Raw genomic sequence first — 19,934 nt, forward strand, 5'->3', positions numbered from 1 at the left:
TAAGAGATTAGAGTGAGTCTTCCTCCTTAGTAAGGGAACGGCATCAGAAAAAAGCTGAATTTTAAAATTCTGTTGGTGTATCAACAGGCTTGTGTCTAAAAGTACTGATTTTTTTAAAAAATCAGTTTTTTGTTTTTTTACGGCTGTTGGCAAACAATTTCATAAAGTCATTCATGATCAAACTCAGTAAAACTGTCCTAGAATAAAACATATATTCTAGGAAGTCCACAAAAGCCTTGAATTAGTAAAATGAGAGGGAAAAAGAGGAGGATAATGAATAAAAGGTTGCCAACATTATTTTTTTTAATGTATCATATATTAGGAGTTCTCCTGTGCAGTAAGTAGGTTGTGGTGCAGTAAGTAGCTTGGGTCGATGCTGTGACATGGGTTCAATCCCTGGCCCAGGAGCTTCCACATGCTATGGGAGCAGCCAAGAAAAATGTATCCTATCATTGATATTTTATAGTAAAATATAGATTAATTTTTACCAAATCTGAAGTGTATGATCCCAGCATTTAAAGGTGAAATTAAGGGAGTTCCCGTCGTGGCGCAGTGGTTAACGAATCCGACTAGGAACCATGAGGTTGCGGGTTCGGTCCCTGCCCTTGCTCAGTGGGTTAACGATCCGGCGTTGCCGTGAGCTGTGGTGTAGGTTGCAGACGCGGCTCGGATCCCGAGTTGCTGTGGCTCTGGCGTAGGCCAGTGGCTACAGCTCCGATTGGACCCCTAGCCTGGGAATCTCCTTATGCCATGGGAGCGGCCCAAAGAAATAGCAAAAAGACAAAAAAAAAAAAAAAAGTGGAATTAAGGAGTTCCCTGGTGGCTCAATAGTTTAAGGATCTGGTGGTGTCACTGCTGTGGCTCTGGTTACTCTGGAGCATCTCCATGCTATGTGTGTGGACAACAAAATAAAGTAAAGTAAAATAAAAATGGAATTCATTTAGATTTATGAAAAATATCGTTGTCCTGTTATTTTTGTTTTGCCTTGGATCACCACTGGTTTGGGGAGATAGGATTTTGCCAAAGAACAGAGTTATTAAGCCTGTGTTCTAGGCTGAGTCCTAATTTGTTTATACAAGCAGTAATGATACCAGCCAGCTTTTTGAGGGGTTGCTGGGGCAGAACCCCTTGCATGTGGAAGTTCCCTGGCCAGGGAATGAGTCTGAACCACAGCTGTGCCTTACGCTGCAGCTGTGGCAACAAACCAGGTCCTTAACTTGTTGCACCACAGTGAGAACTCACAGCCTGCTTTTCCCTCAGTGTCTACTGATTTTAATTTTGATTCTTTTTTTATGTTTAAGAAAAGTAACTGTGTATGTAAATCTATTTTAGTATATTCTATATTCCTATGTAAATCATATTTCTTTATTTCTGTTGGTTCCCTTTTTGGTTTCTTTTTTGTTTCCAGCTTTATTGAGATATAATTGACATAAAGCATCGTGTAAGTTTAAGGTGTACAACATGATTTGATACATGTATATTTTTACAAAACGATTACCACAATAAAGTTAGTTAACACATCTGTCACCTCACCATTATTTTGTTGTGAGAACATTTAAGATCTACTTTCTTAGCATTTTTATGTATACAGTACAGTAATGTTAATTATAGTCACCATATTATAAGTTAGATTATGAAATTTACTCACCTTATAACTGGAAGTTTGTGCTCTTTGATCACTTTTACCCATTGCCTCCACAACCCCAGACCCTGACACCCACCACCTATGTATGTATGTATGTATGTACAAGTTTTCTTTATCCATTAATCTGTCAGTAGGCACTTGGATTGTTTCCATGTCTTGGCAGTTATAAACAGTGCTGCAGTGAACATGGAGAAGATGCAGATATCTCTTTGAGATAGTGGTTTCATTTCCTTTGGCTATAAACCTGAAGTGGGGTTGCTGGATTATGTGATAGTTGTTTTTAATTTTTTGACAAACCTCTATGCTATTTTATTTTTAAATTTTTTTATTTTCTCATTTTTTATAAAGTTTTTTAGATGTATACTTGATTTACAAGGTTGTGATAATTTCTGCTGTACAACAAAGTGTTACAGTTATATATATACACACATCCATTCTCTTTCAGATTCTTTTCCCACATAGATTATCACAGAATATTAGGTAGGGTTCTCTGTGCTATACGGCAGGTCCCTGTTGGCCAGTCATTCCCTGTACCTCGGGGTGCTAGTCCCAAGCCCAAGTCCATCCACTTGCCTGTCCCCTTTGGAAATCAGAAGTTTTTTAAAGTCTGTGAGTCCGTTTCTGTTCTGCAGAGAAGTTCATTTGTATCCCTTTTTTATTTGTTAATTTATTTTTATTATTATTATTATTTTTTGTCTTTTTGCCTTTTTCTTGAGCTGCTCCTGTGGCATATGGAGGTTCCCAGGCTAGTGGTCTAATCAGAGCTGTAGCCACTGGCCTACGCCAGAGCCACAGCAACGCGGGATCCTTAACCCACTGAGCAAGGGCAGGGATCGAACCCGCAACCTCATGGTTTCTAGTCGGATTTGTTAACCACTGAGCTACGACGGGAACTCCTCCTGTATCCCTTTTTTAGATATGACGTATAAGTGATAGCATATGATGTCTGTCTTTCACTGTATAACTTAACTTGGTATGATGATTTCTAGGTCCATCCGTATTGCTGCAAATGGCATTATTTCATTCTTTTTTATGGATGAGTAATATTCCATTGTATATATGTACTACATTTTTTTTTTATTCATTCCTCCATTGATGGACATTTAGGTTGCCTCCATGTTTTGCCTATTGTAAACAGTGCTTCAGTGAACATTGGGGTACATGTATCTTTTCAAATTATGGTTTTCTCTGAATAGATGCCCAGGAGTGGGACTGCTGCATCATACAGTAATTCTATTTTTAGTTTTTTTAGGAACCGCTGTATTCTTTTCCATAGTTGCACTAATTTACATTCCCAACAGTGTAAGAGGGTTCCCTTTTCTCTGCACTCTCCATCATTTATTGTTTGTAGACTTTCCGATGATGGCCATTCTGGCTGGTGTGAGGTAATAGTTCATGGTAGTTTTGATTTGCATTTCTCTAATAATTAGCAATGTTGAGCATGTTTTCATGGTTTTTTTTTTTTTTTTGGCCATCTGTATGTTGTCTTTGGAGAAATGTCTATAGATCTTTGGCCCATTTTTTGCTTTTTTTTTTTTTTTTTTGTATTGAGCTGTAGGAGGTATTAGTATATTTGGGGGATTAATCCCTTGTCAGTCACTTAATTTGCAAATATTTTCTCCCATTTTGTGGGTTATCTTTTTGTTTTGTTTATGGTTTGCTTTGCTCCATGTTATTTTCCATAGTGGCTGTACCAGTTTACATTCTCACTAACACTGCACCAGGGTTCCCTTTTCTCTGCCTTCTCGCCAGCACTTATTATCTCTTGTGTTTTTGATTATAGTGATTTTAACAGATGTGAGGTGCTATCTCATTGTGGGTTTTTTTTTTTTTTTTTTTTTTTTTTTTTTTTTTTTTTTTGTCTTTTTGCCTTTTCTTGAGCCGCTCCCATGGCATATGGAGGTCCCCAGGCTAGGGGTCTAATTGGAGCTGTAGCCATTATTTTGCATGTGAATATCCAGTTTTCTCAGCACTGTTTATTTTATTTTTAGTTTTTATTCTTTTGCCTTTTTTTAGGGCTGCACCCAAGGCATACGGAGGTTCCCAGGCTAGGGGTCCAATCGGAGCTATAGCTGCTGGCCTACGCCAGAGCCACAGCAACACAGGATCCGAGCTGCATCTGCGACCCACACCACAGCTCACAGCAACGCCGGATCCTTAACCCACTGAGCAAGGCCAGGGATCAAACCTGCAACCTCATGGTTCATAGTCAGATTTGTTAACCACTGAGCCACGACGAGAACTCCTCATTGTGGTTTTGATTTGTGTTTCCCTGATAATGTTGAACACCATTTCATGTATCTATTGCCCATTTGTGTATCTTCTTTGGAAAAAAGTCTGTTCAGATCCTTTGCCCATTTAAAATAATTTTTTTTTTTGCCATCGTTGTCTAAGTTCCTTATGTATTTTGAATAATAATCCCTTATCAGTTTGCAAATATTTTCCTGTTCCATTTTATTGTTTCTTTTGCTGTGCAGAAGCTTTTTAGTTTGATGTAGGTCCCACTTGTTTTTTGCATTTCTTTCTTGTACTTTTGGTGTCGTATTCTAGAAAAATCATTGCCAAGACTAATGTTAAGGAGCATTTTCACTGTTTCCCTCTAGGAGTTTCAGGCCTTACATTTACCTAAGTCTTTAAGCTATTTCCCCCCCCCCCCACCCCGCGCTTTAATCTATTTTGAGGTAATTTTTTTGAATGATGTAATATAGAGATCTTATTTCATTATTTTGCATGTGAATATCCAGTTTTCTCAGCACTGTTTATTTTATTTTTAGTTTTTATTCTTTTGCCTTTTTTTAGGGCTGCACCCAAGGCATACGGAGGTTCCCAGGCTAGGGGTCCAATCGGAGCTGTAGCTGCTGGCCTACGCCAGAGCCACAGCAATGCCAGATCTGAGCCGTGTCTTCGACCTACACCACAGCTCACAGCCATGCCGGATCCTTAACCCACTGAGCAAGGCCAGGGATGGAACTGGCAACCTCATGGTTCCTAGTAGGACTCGTTAACCACTGCTCCACAACGGGAACTCCTGAATTATTTTCTATTTCTGTGAAAATGTCATTGGAATTTTGGCAGGGATTACATTGACTATTTGGATTACTTTGGATGGTATGGACATTTTAACAATATTGTCTTGTTTCTGATCTTAGGGGGAAAGCTTTCAGCCTCTCACTGTTGTGATGTCAGCTGTGGGCTTGTCGTGTATGGCCTTTATTATGTTGAGGTACATTCCTTCTATATCCAATTTATTGATGGTTTTTATCATGAAAGGATGTTGAATTTTGTCAGATGTTTTTTCTGTATCTATTCAGTTGATCACATTTTTGTCTTTTCATTCTATTAATGTGGTGCATCACACTAATTAATTTGCGTATGTTGAACCACCCTTATATCCCAGGGATAAATTCTTGATCATGGTGTATGCTTCTTTTAATGTGCTGTTAAAGTTTGTTTGCTGTTGTTTTATTGAGAATTTTTGCATGTATAGTCACAGGATATTGGCCTGTAATTTTCTTGTAGTTTCCTTCTCTGGTTTTGGTGTCAGGGTAATGCTGACTTCCAAAAATGAGTTTGGAATTGATTTCTCCTCTTCAGTTTTTGGGGAAGAGTTTGAGAAGGAGTGGCATTAATTCTTCTTTATATGTTTGCTAGAATTTTACAGTGAAACCATCTGGTCTTGTGGGGTTTTTGTTGTCGTTAGGAGGTTTTTGATTACTGATTACAGTTTCCATAGAAATAACAAGTAGTTATTTATTCAAATTTTCCTTATCTTCATGATTTGGTCTTGGAAGTGTCTAATAAAGAAACTGAGGAGTTCCCGTCATGGCGCAGTGGTTAACAAATCCGACTAGGAACCTTGAGGTTGCAGGTTCGGTCCCTGCCCTTGCTCAGTGGGTTAACGATCCGGCGTTGCCGTGAGCTGTGGTGTAGGTTGCAGACGCGGCTCGGATCCTGTGTTGCTGTGGCTCTGGTGTAGGCCAGTGGCTCCAGCTCCGATTCAACCCCTAGCCTGGGAACCTCCTATGCCGCGGGAGCGGCCCAAAGAAATAGCAAAGACAAAAAAAAAGAAACTGAAGCACATTAACATTTTGAAGAGTTTATTTGATTAGTAGGTTTAAGGATCTGGTATCTCTGCAGAGGCTTTGGTTGCTGTTGTGGCACCAGTTCGATCCCAGACCCAGAAACTTCTCTCTGCTGCAGGCACAGCCAGAAAAAAGAAAGAAATTATTTGATTGGCTCTATCTTAAACAATCTAATTATCTCCTTGTGAAATTAATAACTACTTTAAGAGTAAATTGTCATGTTTCTAGGAATTTATCCATTTCTTGTAAGTTGTCCATTTCATTGAGGTATAATTGTTCATAGTAGTCTCTTGTGATCCTTGATATAGTTTGTGTGTTTTTAGGGCTGCACCTGCGGCATATGGAGGTTCCCAGGCTAGGGGTCGAATTGGAGCTATAGTTGCCAGCCTGCACCACAGCCACAGCAATGCAGGATCTGAGCCGCATCTGTGACCTACACCACAGCTCATGGGAACACTGGATACTTAATCCATTGAGCGAAACCAGGGATCAAACCTATGTCCTCATGGATGATAGATTCGTTTCTGCTGCGCCACGACAGGAACTCCTTGGTTGACTTTTTATGTAAAAAATTCAGTTAAGTTATATAGCCTATTATAGAGACCTCTTTCTAGATATATATCTTAATTAATAACAGCCTAACATCTAGGTGTATCATGGACCTTTTGTTTAGCTATCTTGTTTATAATAGCACCACTGTTTTGTTCATGGCTGGCCTCGGAAGTCCAGTAGTCTTCCTTGGCCTATTAACTTGGTATCACTTTTCCCTAATGACTTTCTTACAAAGTTATTTCTTCTCTTTCACTTTAAAGAATCTTTGTTCAGAGTTCCGTGGTGACACTGTGGGTTAAGGATCCGGCATTGTCACTACTGTGACTTGGGTCACTGCTATGGTGCGGGTTCAATCCTTGGCCCGGGAATTTCTGCATGAGGTGGGTGTGGCCAAAAAAATTTTTTAAATAAAGAATCTTTGTTTTTATTTAACATTTATTTCTTTGGGTTTCTTTTAAATCTGATTTCTCGCATGCAGTTAGGAAATCTAGAGTACTATGTACTTTGTTTCTTATATTATCTAAAACAAGGGAATGCTTTTTTTTACAAATAAGTAGCATGGCTGTATTAAAATACTATTGCTTTGGAAATATTTCCATAGCAGTGAGATGATTTACAATGTGTGTTTGTGAGTGATGTAAAATTACTCTCTGACATATGTCTTTGAAAATTCCACAGATTTTGCCATTTTTCAATTTCTGGCACATTGACTAAAATTTGTACAGGAACCCTACTTTCCCTTGTTTTACCATTCCCTCTAGCATTTTGGAATATGAGATTCAGTTAAATGTTTGTTAATCCTGAGTCAAATCCCATCATTGCCTATCTACTAGGGTTTTTGTTTGTTTGTTTGTTTGTTTTTTGTCTTTTTAGGCAGCACATGGAAAGCCCCCAGGCCAGGGTTTGAATCAGAGCTGTAGCTGCTGGCCTATGCCACAGCCACAACTCAGGGATCTGAGCCATGTCTGCAACCTACAACACAGCTCATGGCAACACCAGAGCCTTAATGCACTGAGCAAGGCCAGGGATTGAACCTGCGTCCTCACGGATGCTAGTCCAATTTGTTTCCACTGAGCCACAACAGGAACTCCTACTAGTTCTTTTATAAGAATATGATGGAGTGAAGCTGGGGGTGGAGAAGGAAAGGGAAGAATATGTAATTAATTATATTGCCACCTTGGCTTTTTAATTCTTTTGTCTCACTTCATAACTTTAAAAGACATTTTCAGTAGGGCCTGGAAGATTTCCAGGATTGAGCTGTACCCACATTGAATTCCAATCCGTGGTTTGTCAATATCCAGTGGTTTATCAAAGGTCTGGTCTCCTTGGTGCTCTAGAATGTTGCTGGGGATAGCTAAAACTGAATAAGTGGAAGAGATTCTTAACAAAGAACAGAATAAAAGTATACACTAATTCTAGACTGAGAGCAATGAATTGGCAGTGGATATTGATTTTGTTTAAGTAAACAGAAGTCAGGATAAAAGACAGCTTGGAATAGTGAGTCAGATATTAGAAGGTATCCAAAGCAGAAAGTTTGATCTATTGAGTAATGTATCTCTTTTCTAAATGTATCCCTTCCTTGGTGTTTTACTCTAGGGATTTCTTTCTTAGGATAAATTTAGTCGTGAGATGGTGATGCACTGACAGCAATTTTCTTCTAAAAAGCAATTATATTTCTACTAGGGACAAGATGTTGGGTGGAGGAATTACAAACTTATTTTGTTTTAGGTTTATTTAGCCGTAAAAAATGTTTTTCCTCTTAGATTTTAGCAAAAAATAAAAAATGAAAAATAACCCAGCCAACCAGAAAAACATCTGATATTGGTTGAGTGAAAGAATGGCATAATCAGTAAAAATTACTTATAGGAAAAAATAGTTTAAAGATATTTTTCTGCTTCAACTCTAGATTTCCTTATGACAGCTCTTTCTTAATCTCTCCCAGGAATTTTCTTCCCATGAAAAAATTTTATCTAGTTTGGGCTACTTTTGTATGTCTCAGATTTTATTCATATCTAGGAAATTTAGATCGCCAAGTCATAAAATTTTTAAATGTGGAACTTGTTTTTGTAGTTTTTGCTGTCTAACTCTGAAACTTAGTGGCTTGAAACAATTATTCAGCCTGGCAGTTCTTCTGCTGGTCACTCAAAAAGGTTACTCATAAGGCTGCAATCATCTGGTGACTTGACTGGAGATTAAGTGTCTTATGATGGCCTCACTTACAGTCTTGGTGTCACTGTCAGCTGGTACTCTTTCATCATTCAGAAATTTCTTATGTGGTGGCAGGACTGTTTCAAGAGGATAAAGTTTCAGTTAAGGCTTAGCCTTGGAAATTTCGGTGTTAGTCTCACCACATTCTTCTGGTCAGATCAAGTCATCACGTGAACTCAGATACAAAGGGCGGGAAAGCAGACTCCACCAGTTGAAGGGAGGTGCAGCAAAATCCCATTGCAAAAGGGTACTGCAGCAAGAAGATAACAACTCTTTGCAGGCTCTTATTACTAAAGTTCTACCATACATAGCCTGCTTTTTTGGCTCCAATGATTCACATTTTTGTCACATGCAAACCATTCCCTCCTAAGACCTCCAAAGTCTTATCCAAAAACAGATGACCTATGTAAATATGCAAATAAACAAGTAAGGGTGAATACCTGTAATTTGTTCTCTGCATCAGATTTAGAGGTGGATAAGTGTCCTCACTTACAGTTCCTCTTGGTCCAGAGACCTGTGAGCTAAAAAAAAGTTATCTGCCCCTTGGAGTTCCCATCGTGGCGCAGTGATTAACAACTCCGACTAGGAACCATGATGTTGTGGGTTTGATCCCTGGCCTTGCTCAGTGGCTTAAGGATCTGGTGTTGCCATGAGCTGTGGTGTAGGTTGCAGAGCGGCTCAGATCCTGTGTTGCTGCGGCTACAGCTCCAATTAGACCCCTAGCTGGGAACCTCCTTTTGCCTCGGGAGCAGCACAAGAAATGGCAAAAAGACAAAAAAAAAAAAAGAAAAGAAAAGAAATGTATCACATACCTGGAAATAAATGGGCCATATTAGCCAGAACCTACTGTATAGCACAGGAAAATCTACTCAATAGTTTCCTGTATGGGAAAAAGGAATGGATATGTTTATATATATAACTGATTGGCTTTGCCTTATGCTTGAAATTAATACATTGTAAGTTAGCTATAGTCTAACAAAAATTTTTAAAAATAAGTAAATGGGCCATAGACTGAGTTTCTAAGCTTTTCTTTCTTCAGACATTTTAATTGTTATTTTTTGTAACGGTATTCAGTCTGTTGCTGTGTTGATGTCATTTGCCGAATTTAGAGTAACAGTCAATTTGGTTTGTTTCTTTTCCCTTCCCTTTCTTTCCTTTTCCCTTTCCCTTCCACTTTCCTTTCCTCCTTCCCTTTCACCTCCACAATTGCGATACAGAGTGAAAAAAAAAAAAAAGAAGAAGAAGAAGCTTGCTGGGAATTTATAGTCAAAAAGAATATTTCCTGATCCCTTTAGTATAAACAGCATTCATTGGTTCAGGAATTTCTAGGCATTGTGTTGGTTGCTGACTATACCGTGGTGAACTAAACAAGCAAAGCCCCTTTCACCTCAGAGCTTACAGTCTGCTGTAATGGACACCACGCCAGTCCAGAGTGCTTTGGGGTTTCATAGGAGAAGGGATATTCAGTTAGGGTAATTGGAAGAGGTTTCATGGCTTAGACAGCGTCTCCAGTGGGCATTGATCTATTACTGTTGTCAGAATAGGCAAGTTTGGTTGTGCGAGTGCCCTAGAGAAGACAGCGTGAACAAAAAGCACAGAGCCCGTTTGAGGAGAAGCAAGTGGTCCTTCAGTTCTACGTTAGCTCTGTTTTCCTCCTGTTGGTTATATGTATAATAACTATATATAATTAAGTAATAACCTGTATGGGAAAAGTTGCTATGAGTTATAAAATGTACCATTATCTTATGCACCACAAAAAGCTTTTGATTTTAATTTTAAGATGCTTCCTAAATTCAGAAATGTTAAAATGTGAAAAAAAACTTAAAAACTTTTTAATTGTGGAAAAATATGTATTGTAAAAGTTTGCCATCATATCCTTTTTTTTTTTTTTTTTTTTTTATTGTCTTTTTAGTGCTGCACCCACAGCATATGGAGGTTCCTAGGCTAGGCGTCAAATCAGAGCTTTAGCTGCCAGCCTACACCACAGCCACAGCAGTGCAGGATCTGAACCCCATCTTTGACCTACACCACAGCTCACAACAACGCTAGATCCTTAACCCACTGACCGAGGTCAGGGATCGAACCTGCATCCTCATGGATACTAATCGGGCTCGTTAACCGCTGAGCCATGATGGGAACTCATATCCATTTAAGTGTACAGTACACTCACAGTGTTGTGCAACCATTCTCCAGAACTGATTTCATTTTGTGAAACAAAAAATTACCTTTTAAAATAAAAATATTCTTAGCTGTATACATCAGAGGCCCAAATTTAAAATGGCTTAACTGTAATAGAAATTTGTTTTTCTCTCATATGAAAGTCCACAGACACCTCTGCAGTCATCTGCTGGCTTCTTTTCTAGTTTTCTGCTTATCTTTAAAACTGTAGCCATCAACCTCATGTTACAGGATGGAGTCTAGTCATCCTAACCAAATTTTAAGCAGCAAAATTGAGGAAAGAGTAAAGAAGGGGCACAGCCTCTCTCATTAAGGACTCTCCTGATACTGCACACATTACTTTTTCTTACATCTGCTGGCCAACACCTAACAACCTGGCCTTATTCAGCCATGAGGGAAATAAAGTCTTTCCACACACCTGCTAGCTAAAACTAGAGTATTCTCTTACTATAGATGAGTAGAATGGATATTGGGGGATTACTAGTATTCTATGCCAAAATACACATTAAATTTTTTTTTTTTTTTTGTCTTTTTGCTATTTCTTGGGCCGCTCCCACGGCATATGGAGGTTCCCAGGCTAGGGGTCTAATCAGAGCTGTGGCTGCCGGCCTACGCCAGAGCCACAGCAATGCAGGATCCGAGCCGCATCTGCAACCTACACCACAGCTCACAGCAACGCTGGATCGTTAACCCACTGAGCAAGGGCAGGGACCGAACCTGCAACCTGATGGTTCCTAGTCGGATTCGTTAACCACTGCGCCACGACGGGAACTCCATAAATTTTGTATTTCTTTTATAATGCTTGAATAATATAGACTAGACCGTTTAACTTTAACCGTTTTTGAGTTGGTAGCTATATTTTAATTTAATCAGCAGGGGTCACTGTTGAGTAAATATTGCTTTCCTATTTCCTTTGTTCAACCCATCTGCCACTTCCCACCCAGATCCTGAATTTAAAGCCTCTTGAATTGGTTTCCTCTGTCTTTTTTTGTGCATTTAGCATTTAAATTCATTGTGTTAGTAAACTAATCCCTAAAATGTGCCAGAGATTTAAAAACTGATCAGAAAGTCTAAAATAATAGCAAAAAAATTCTTCTTACTATTCAGTAGCTATTAGATGATGTATGTAATTAGTGGTTTGTAACAAGTGGTTTCAAAGTTATAGTTCAGGTGTATAATTTATAGAAAAGCAGTTACAGTTTTAATTTTTTTTTAATTTTTTTTTTTTTGTCTTTTTTGTTGTTGTTGTTGTTGTTGTTGTTATTGTTGCTATTTCTTGGGCCGCTCCCATGGCATATGGAGGTTCCCAGGCTAGGGGTCCAATCGGAGCTGTAGCCACCGGCCTACGCCAGAGCCACAGCAACGCGGGATCCGAGCCGCGTCTGCAACCTACACCACAGCTCACGGCAACGCCAGATCGTTAACCCACTGAGCAAGGGCAGGGACCGAACCCGCAACCTCATGGTTCCTAGTCGGATTCGTTAACCACTGCGCCACGATGGGAACTCCAGCAGTTACAGTTTTATACAAGCAACAATAAATGCTAATATGTGACAAACCAAATCACTTAGATTTTTAAAAACCTGAATATTTAAGAATGTCCTGGAATTCCTGCTGTGGTACAGCAGGGTTGAGGATCCAGTGGCTTCCTGCAGTTGTGGCTGGGATTCGATCCCTGGCCTGGGGACTTCCAAATGGTGCCAATGTGGCCAAAAAAGGAAAAAAAGAAGTCCTACCCCACTAAAGACAGGGCTGTTGCAGCGTCTCTTTGCTTGTCTAGGTGATGATGATGTCCTACCCCAAAACAAATAATTGAGAGAGAACAATGTACTTGCTCTCACGTTCCCCTCCACACCACTTCCTTGTAGTTGTCTGTGGATAGATTATTAAAATACGTAATGATAAATCTGCATGTTAATGTGAAACCAGATAAACTAAGAGTGTCAAATGTTTGAATAGTGAAACATCATCATTTCCAACGATGATGTTCTAAAACTTCGCAAATTTGTTACAGTTCATTATATCCTTGATCTGATTGGTTTTGACACCCTTTATACTTTTTATGCAAAATGCAGAGGTTGGGTTCGGCTGAAATAGTTAGATATCTAAACATATATTCAGTTGCTTCTGTGAAACATTTATTTCACAGACAATACCATGAACTGAAGCAGAAGCTACACATTTAAAATATGTCTCTATCTCTAGGATATTTTCCAAGCTCCATTGCTGTGTCACTTCAAATAATAAAATATCCTAATTATGTTCTAGAACTGTAATTTCTTAAGTCCCAAGATCCTCAATCTATTTTATCTTGTCCATTGGTTCTCAAACTTTAGGAAGTATTAGTATCATGTGGAAGCCTAGCACCCTAGTTCTGATTCTAGATCTGGAATATAGCCCAAGAATTTGTGTTTCTAACAAAGTCCCCTTTTTTTTTTTTAATTGAAGTATAATTGATGAACAATGTGTTAATTTCTGCTGTACAGCAAGGTGACACACACATATATACATATATACATTCTTTTTTATATTCTTTTCCATTATGGCTTATCATAGGATATTTTATATAGTTCCTAGTGCTATACAGTAGGACCTTGTTGATCTCTTTGATATATAATAGTTTACATCTGCTAACCTGGAACTTCAGTCCATCGTCCCCTACCTCCCCCTCCTTGGCAACCACAAGTCTGTTCTCTGTTTGTTGAGTTTGTTTCTGTTTCTTAGATAAGTTGATTTGTGTTGTATTTTATTTTTAAATTTTTTTGGGGGGGGTGCTGGGCCTACAGCATGAGGAAGTTCCCAGGCCAGGGCGCCAACCCTCACTACGGCAGCAAGCCGAGCCACAGCAGTGACAATGTTGGATCCTTAACCTACTGCACTACCAGGGATCTCTGATTTGTGTCGTATTTTAGATTCCACATATAAGTGTTGTCATATGATATTTGTCTTTCTCTGCCTGACGTACTTCACTTCACTTGGTATGTTAATCTCTAGGTCCATCCATCTCGCAAATGGCAGTATTTCATTCTTTTTTATGGCTGAGCAGTATTCTTTTTTTTTTTTTTTAAAGTTTATGTTATTTTATTTTTTTTGTCTTTTTAGCTATTTCTTGGGCCGCTCCCGCGGCATATGGAGGTTCCCAGGTTAGGGGTTGAATCGGAGCTGTAGCCACCGGCCTGCGCCAGAGCCACAGCAACACGGGATCCGAGCCGCATCTGCAACCTACACCACAGCTCACGGCAACGCCGGATCATTAACCCACTGAGCAAGGGCAGGGACCGAACCCGCAACCTCATGGTTCCTAGTCGGATTCGTTAACCACTGCACCACGATGGGAACTCCAGCAGTATTCTATTGTACATATGTAGCAATGTTAGTATCTTTCCACCTGCCTGTTGACTTTCTGTATGTCCTCTTTGGAGAAATGTCTATTAGGTCTTCTGCTCATTTTTCGGTTGGGTTCTTTTGTTGTTGTTGAGTTTTTTGTTTTTTGTTTTTTTTCTTTTTAGGGCTGCACCTGTGCCCTGTGGAGGTTCCCAGGCTAGGAGTTGAATCGGAGCTTTAGCTGCTAGCCTACGCCACAGTCACAGCAACGTGGGATTTGAGCCCCATCTGTGACCTACACCACAGCTCACAGCAACACCAGGTCCTTAACCCCTTAAGCAAGGCCAGGGATCAAACCTGAATCCTTATGGATACTAGTCAGATTTGTTACTGCTGAGCCACGATGGGAACTCCCTTGTTATTGAGTTTTATAAGCTGTTTGTGTATTTTGAAAGTTAAACCTAACAAGGTCCTGTTTGATGATGCTGCTGCTAATCGGGTGACCACAGTTTGTGAACCACTGATCTTACTTTTTCTTGTGATCTTGGAGTAGGATACATACGTGCAGAAAGAAGGAGGAGAGAAGTGTAAATCTGGACAGATCCTGTACACATGATATTTCCCAGATACTCTCAGGACACTGTTCCTTTTTTCTTTTTTTCCTACAGAGACAACAAGATTTGGTCCATTTAGACTGATTTAGGGGGGAAAATGATCTGCTAGGTGTAATTTTTGTTCTTTTTTTTTTTTTTTTTTTTCGTCTTTTTGCCTTTTCTGGAGCCACTACCTCGGCATAAGGAGGTTCCCAAGCTAGGGGTCCAATCGGAGCTGCAGCCGTCGGCCTACACCTTAGCCACAGCCACGAGGGATCTGAGCCACATCTGCAACCTATACCACAGCTCACGGCAACGCCAGATCCTTAATCCACTGAGCAAGGCCAGGGAACGAACCCTCAACCTCATGGTTCCTGGTAGGATTTATTAACCACTGCGCCACAACGGGAACTCCTTTGTTCTTTTTTTTTTTTTTTTTTTTTTTGTCTTTTGTTGTTGTTGTTGCTATTTCTTGGGCCGCTCCCACGGCATATGGAGGTTCCCAGGCTAGGGGTTGAATCGGAGCTGTAGCCACCGGCCTACGCCAGAGCCACAGCAACGCGGGATCCGAGCCGCGTCTGCGACCTACACCACAGCTCACGGCAACGCCGGATCGTTAACCCACTGAGCAAGGGCAGGGACCGAACCCGCAACCTGATGGTTCCTAGTCGGATTCGTTAACCACTGCGCCACGACGGGAACTCCTTTTGTTCCTTTTTTATCTAGAGTTGTACAAGTCATGTGAACCACACATAGCAGGTTTATATTTTTTTATCAATTTAATTACTGTGTATATTCAAGTGAGCAAAGCGCCTTACTGCAGGAGATAGGTAGCATTCAATTAAAAGCTTTGAATATACAAGATAAAGAGCTTAGCATTTCTGGTATAAAAATGATTACTTTTTACATTTTGTGGTTTTGAGTTGGGCATAGTCTAGGGTAATGGGTGTTGAGTGATACTATTTTATACTTACAAACTTCATTTTTGAAGTTCCCCAGGCAGGTTTCAACTTTTGATACGTTAGCTATCTTATAAGACATTGTTGTTTATGGCATCACTCCTACTTTATTTAGGGTATACTTTATGAATCTTTCATGCATTCTTTCCTATAAGTATACCTAGAGACCAATGATCATTATGGTGTAGAGTCTTAGAAACCATGAAATTTGGGGAGAACTTGTTTAGGAGGAAATGTGATGGCTTCATTTTGAAAGTTTACCTTATAGAAGAGGGATATGATTTTCTCTTACTAGCTTCCACTAATGGATAGAGATTTTAGGGAAACAAATTTTTCTTTTCTTGTCTTTTCTTTTTTTGGCAGCTTTTTAGTGCTGCATCCGTGGCATATGGAGTTTCCCAGGCCAGGGGTCAAATTGGAGCTGTAGCCACCAGCTTAGCCACAGCCATAGCAACGCCAGATGCAAGCCGTGTCTGCGACCTACACCACAGCTCATGTTAATGCCAGATCCTTAACCCACTGAGCGAGGCCAGGGATCGAACCTGCGTCCTTATGGGTACTAGTCAGATTCGTTTCTGCTGAGCCATGACGGGAACTCCAGATTATACTTTGATGTCAGATAATTTCCTAAAACATGTAATTGTCAGGCAGTAGCATTATTGATTGTAACATAGTATGTTTGCTACACTGAAACTTGGCTGATGATCCAACTTTACATCACCAAGTCCTGTAGCTTCTTCAAAAACCCTTTTCTGTAGTTTTTTTTTTTTTTTTTTCCTTTTCTTTTCCAACACCCCTGTAACCTTATGGAGACCTGCATCATCTTTTACTTCAACTGTAATTTTATTAAAGTCCTAGCTTATCGGAGTTCCCATCGTGGTTCAGTGGTTAATGAATCCGACTAAGAACCATGAGGTTGCCGGTTCGATCCCTGGCCTTTCTCAGTGGGTTAAGGCTCCAGTGTTGCCACAAGCTGTGATGTAGGTTGCAGATGTGGCTCAGATCCCGAGTTGCTATGGCTGTGGTGTAGGCTGGCAGCTACAGCTCCGATTCTACCCCTAGCCTGGGAACCTCCATATGCCATGGGGGAGCGGCCCAAGAAATGGCAAAAAGAATAAATAAATAAATAAATAAATAAATAAATAAAAATAAAGTCCTGGCTTATCTCTTTACTACCAGTCCAGAATTAGTATTTGCTTATTTCTGTGTTCTTTATTGTAGAGCATGAGCTCCTTAAGTACAGAGATAACATACTACTGCCTTTGTATCTCATTTCCTAGAAAAGTGCCTAATACTTAGAGGGTGTTCAGTAAATGTTCACTGCATGAAGTCAGGAGGCAACTCTGTAACACTTAATAGCAGAGACTGAACATATTCCTCTCAGCTTCAGTGACATCGTATTTCAATTTTTCTTGTGCTTTTTATTAGATATATAGGTATTTGTGATTTTTTTCATGTAACTTATGAGATAAGCCATATAAGTCATGATGTCCTTTGTGGAAGAAATGGTGACACTGTTTAAAAGTACCCATTGTGAGGAGTTGCTGCTGTGGCACAGTGGGTTAAGAATTCGACTACAGTGGCTCAGGTTATTGTGGAGGCACGGGTTCAATCCCTAGCCTGGTGCAGTGGGTTAAAGGGTCTGGTGTTGCCACAGCTGCAGCTCAGGTTGCAGCTGCAGCAGGAATTCAATCCCTGGCCCAGGAACTTCCATATGCCACTGGGTACAGTCATTAAAACAAAAAACAAAACCAGTACCCATTGTGAGCTATTTGATCACTCTATATATCCAGAATGCATAGGTTGGTGGTTATGAAGCATTATTAGTTTTCAGCATAATGTATAAAACTTGGAAAAGATTGTTCCCTATCCTAGGTTTCAGGACACCTCCATGAAGAATGAGTTAGATTTGAAGAATAACCTTACCTTAATGATATTTTTAAATGGTCACTCTGTAGTGATACGATTTTAAGCAAGTAAACCTTTTGTAACTCAGTTTCCTTATATGTCAAATGATGATTAAGGGTAGGATGAGGAGTCAGTACATGAGTTCATAAAATATACCTCAAGAGCACCTGGCATATAATATCCTTCTTACTGCTATTTCATTTTTTCTAAAGACAGGAAACGAATTAAATGTAATTTTTTAGCCTAGAGTCTCTGAAAATATGTGTTTGGTTCACTGTACTTGTCCACCTCCTTCTTAAGAGGATAACCATGTAACTGTTGAGTTGAACATAATAAAATGTTAAGTAATACTTGACACAATGATTTTGTTTTTACAGATGTTCTCAAATAGTGATGAAGCTGTAATCAATAAAAAACTTCCCAAAGAACTCCTATTACGGTAAGTCTAACTTTATGTTGGTTTTGTGTGTGTGTGTGTGTGTGTGTGTGTATCATATCTGCCTGTTTAAAAAATTTTAGGCTTGTTGCCAATTTCAGGTCTAGATTATCTGAATTTTAAAATTTATTGATTCTTTTGTTAAACTATCTTATTCCGTATTTTCTAGATATGAATCAAGATTTGAGTGTTTAATTTAGTAACAATTTCCTCCTACCCTGTTGGTAGCTATATATGGTTTTGTTTATTAGTTTTCCCTTTGCCCTATTATCATATATAATGTGAAAGAGGTAGTATTATTTTAAATTTTATTTTATTATTTTAATACTTTTTTTTTTTTTTTTTGTCTTTTTGCTATTTCTTGGGCTGCTCCCGCGGCACATGGAGGTTCCCAGGCTAGGGGTCGAATCGGAGCTGTAGCCACCGGCCTACGCCAGAGCCACAGCAACGCGGGATCCGAGCTGCGTCTGCAACCTACACCACAGCTCACGGCAACGCCGGATCCTTAACCCACTGAGCAAGGGCAGGGACCGAACCCTTGCTCAGTGGGTTCCTCATGGTTCCTAGTCGGATTCGTTAACCACTGCGCCACAACGGGAACTCCTGTTTTTTTTCTTTTTTTTTTTTTTAAGAATGATTCTAATCCATCCTTCCCTCTCACTTTCTATTCCTAATGTCAAAATGTGTCTGTGAAATGACTTATTTGCAGCAAAATATTACATATACTGAGGCACTGTATAGAAGAGTTATAACCTTTGAAAGATAAAGACAAGTTATTTGAAACTTTCCTATATCATGTTTATGACTTTACCATCCTTATTTGTTTTTTGGGTTTTTTTTTTTTTTTTTTTTTGGCTGCACCTGTGGATGTGGAAGTTCCCAGGCCAGGGATCAAACCTGTGCCACAGCAGCAACCCAAGCCACTACAGTGACAGTGTCAAAGCCTTAACCTCCTGCACCATCCGGGAGCTCCTCACCAGCCGTATTTTCAGTGTGTACAAACTAATTTGGGATCACCCATAACATAAAACACACAGCCTCCCATCTGACTTAGGAATCACCTAGGAAGAAACAGGTGTCTGGGAAGTTATTTTCAGTGCCCATTTGGGGGCACATAATCATATCATTCTTTGTTTACTTGTGCAGAATATCATGACTGAGAAAGGCACACTTGCTTTGCAAATGTTAAAACTTAAGTTTCTGTGCTCAGGGGCATCTACTTCTTGCTTTTAGCTGCTACTGCAGTCTAGCCCATAACCAGCCCAGTCCCTACTGCAGGGTGGAAAATAATCTCTGCCCTTTTGGTGGTAAAGAGTATTCCTGGTGTTGGCATGCTGAGTCTTCCAAGATGCTTAGAAACATAGGCTAAATCCTATAAATATTTATGTAGTACTTAGAATTTGAAGATACTAAGGAAAAAATAACTGAATTTAACTTGGAATTGAGTTTTTCCATGAAAGCAAAACATAACATATGTGCTAGTTGACTATAGGTGGAAGAACATCCTAGACTAACCAGAGCCATTGGAAAATGTATCCTGAACATCTTGCTTATCCCTCAAATTTTAGCTGTCTTTTTTTTTTTTTTTTTGTCTTTTTGCTATTTCTTGGGCCGCTCCCGCGGCATATGGAGGTTCCCAGGCTAGGGGTCTAATCAGAGCTGCAGCCACCAGCCTATGCCAGAGCCACAGCAATGTGGGATCCGAGCCACGTCTGCGACCTATACCACAGCTCACGGCAACATAGGATCCTTAACCCACTGAGCAAGGGCAGGGATTGAACCCACAACCTCACGGTTCCTAGTCGGATTCGTTAACCACTGAACCACAATAGGAACTCCGAATTTTAGCTGTCTTAAAGCAAAATATTTTTAAAACTAGTTATGTTCTTCACTGTTACCAAAAACTGAATACCCTAAGACGTACTTTAATATTTCTTAATGATAATGTCATTGTTCTCAACATTAATGATTATTTTGTGCTATATTGGTTTACCTTAAGACTCAGTAAGAGAGGGAAATATATTTGACTTTTTGGCAATGGCTGCATCC

At 39.7% G+C, this 19,934-nt stretch overlaps 1 protein-coding gene across 26 annotated transcripts in view; it reads left to right on the forward strand.

The window, feature by feature from the left end:
• Positions 1–19,934, forward strand: part of FBXL20 (F-box and leucine rich repeat protein 20) — a 94,458-nt gene that overhangs the window by 25,914 nt on the left and 48,610 nt on the right. For 10 of the 26 annotated variants that reach the window (XM_084984644.1, XM_005653936.4, XM_084984654.1 and 7 more), the window contains exon 2: positions 17,827–17,888. Coding sequence is in view for 10 of the 26 variants with exons in the window: in XM_005653936.4 (XP_005653993.1) it covers positions 17,827–17,888 (62 nt within the window). In the remaining 16 variants the exon portion in view is untranslated. Of the gene's footprint in view, positions 1–4,794; positions 4,869–6,539; positions 6,660–17,826; positions 17,889–19,934 lie in introns of all 26 variants that reach the window. The other 16 variants (XM_013979813.3, XM_084984648.1, XM_084984658.1 and 13 more) reach the window with 3 other exon arrangements.

The sequence above is a fragment of the Sus scrofa genome, chromosome 12 (genome assembly GCF_054392235.1).
Source record: "Sus scrofa isolate SSC_HxYL_T2T_F1_AM1 chromosome 12, Sscrofa_HxYL_maternal_Yorkshire_Landrace_v2.0, whole genome shotgun sequence".
NCBI classification, from domain to species: Eukaryota; Metazoa; Chordata; class Mammalia; order Artiodactyla; family Suidae; genus Sus; species Sus scrofa.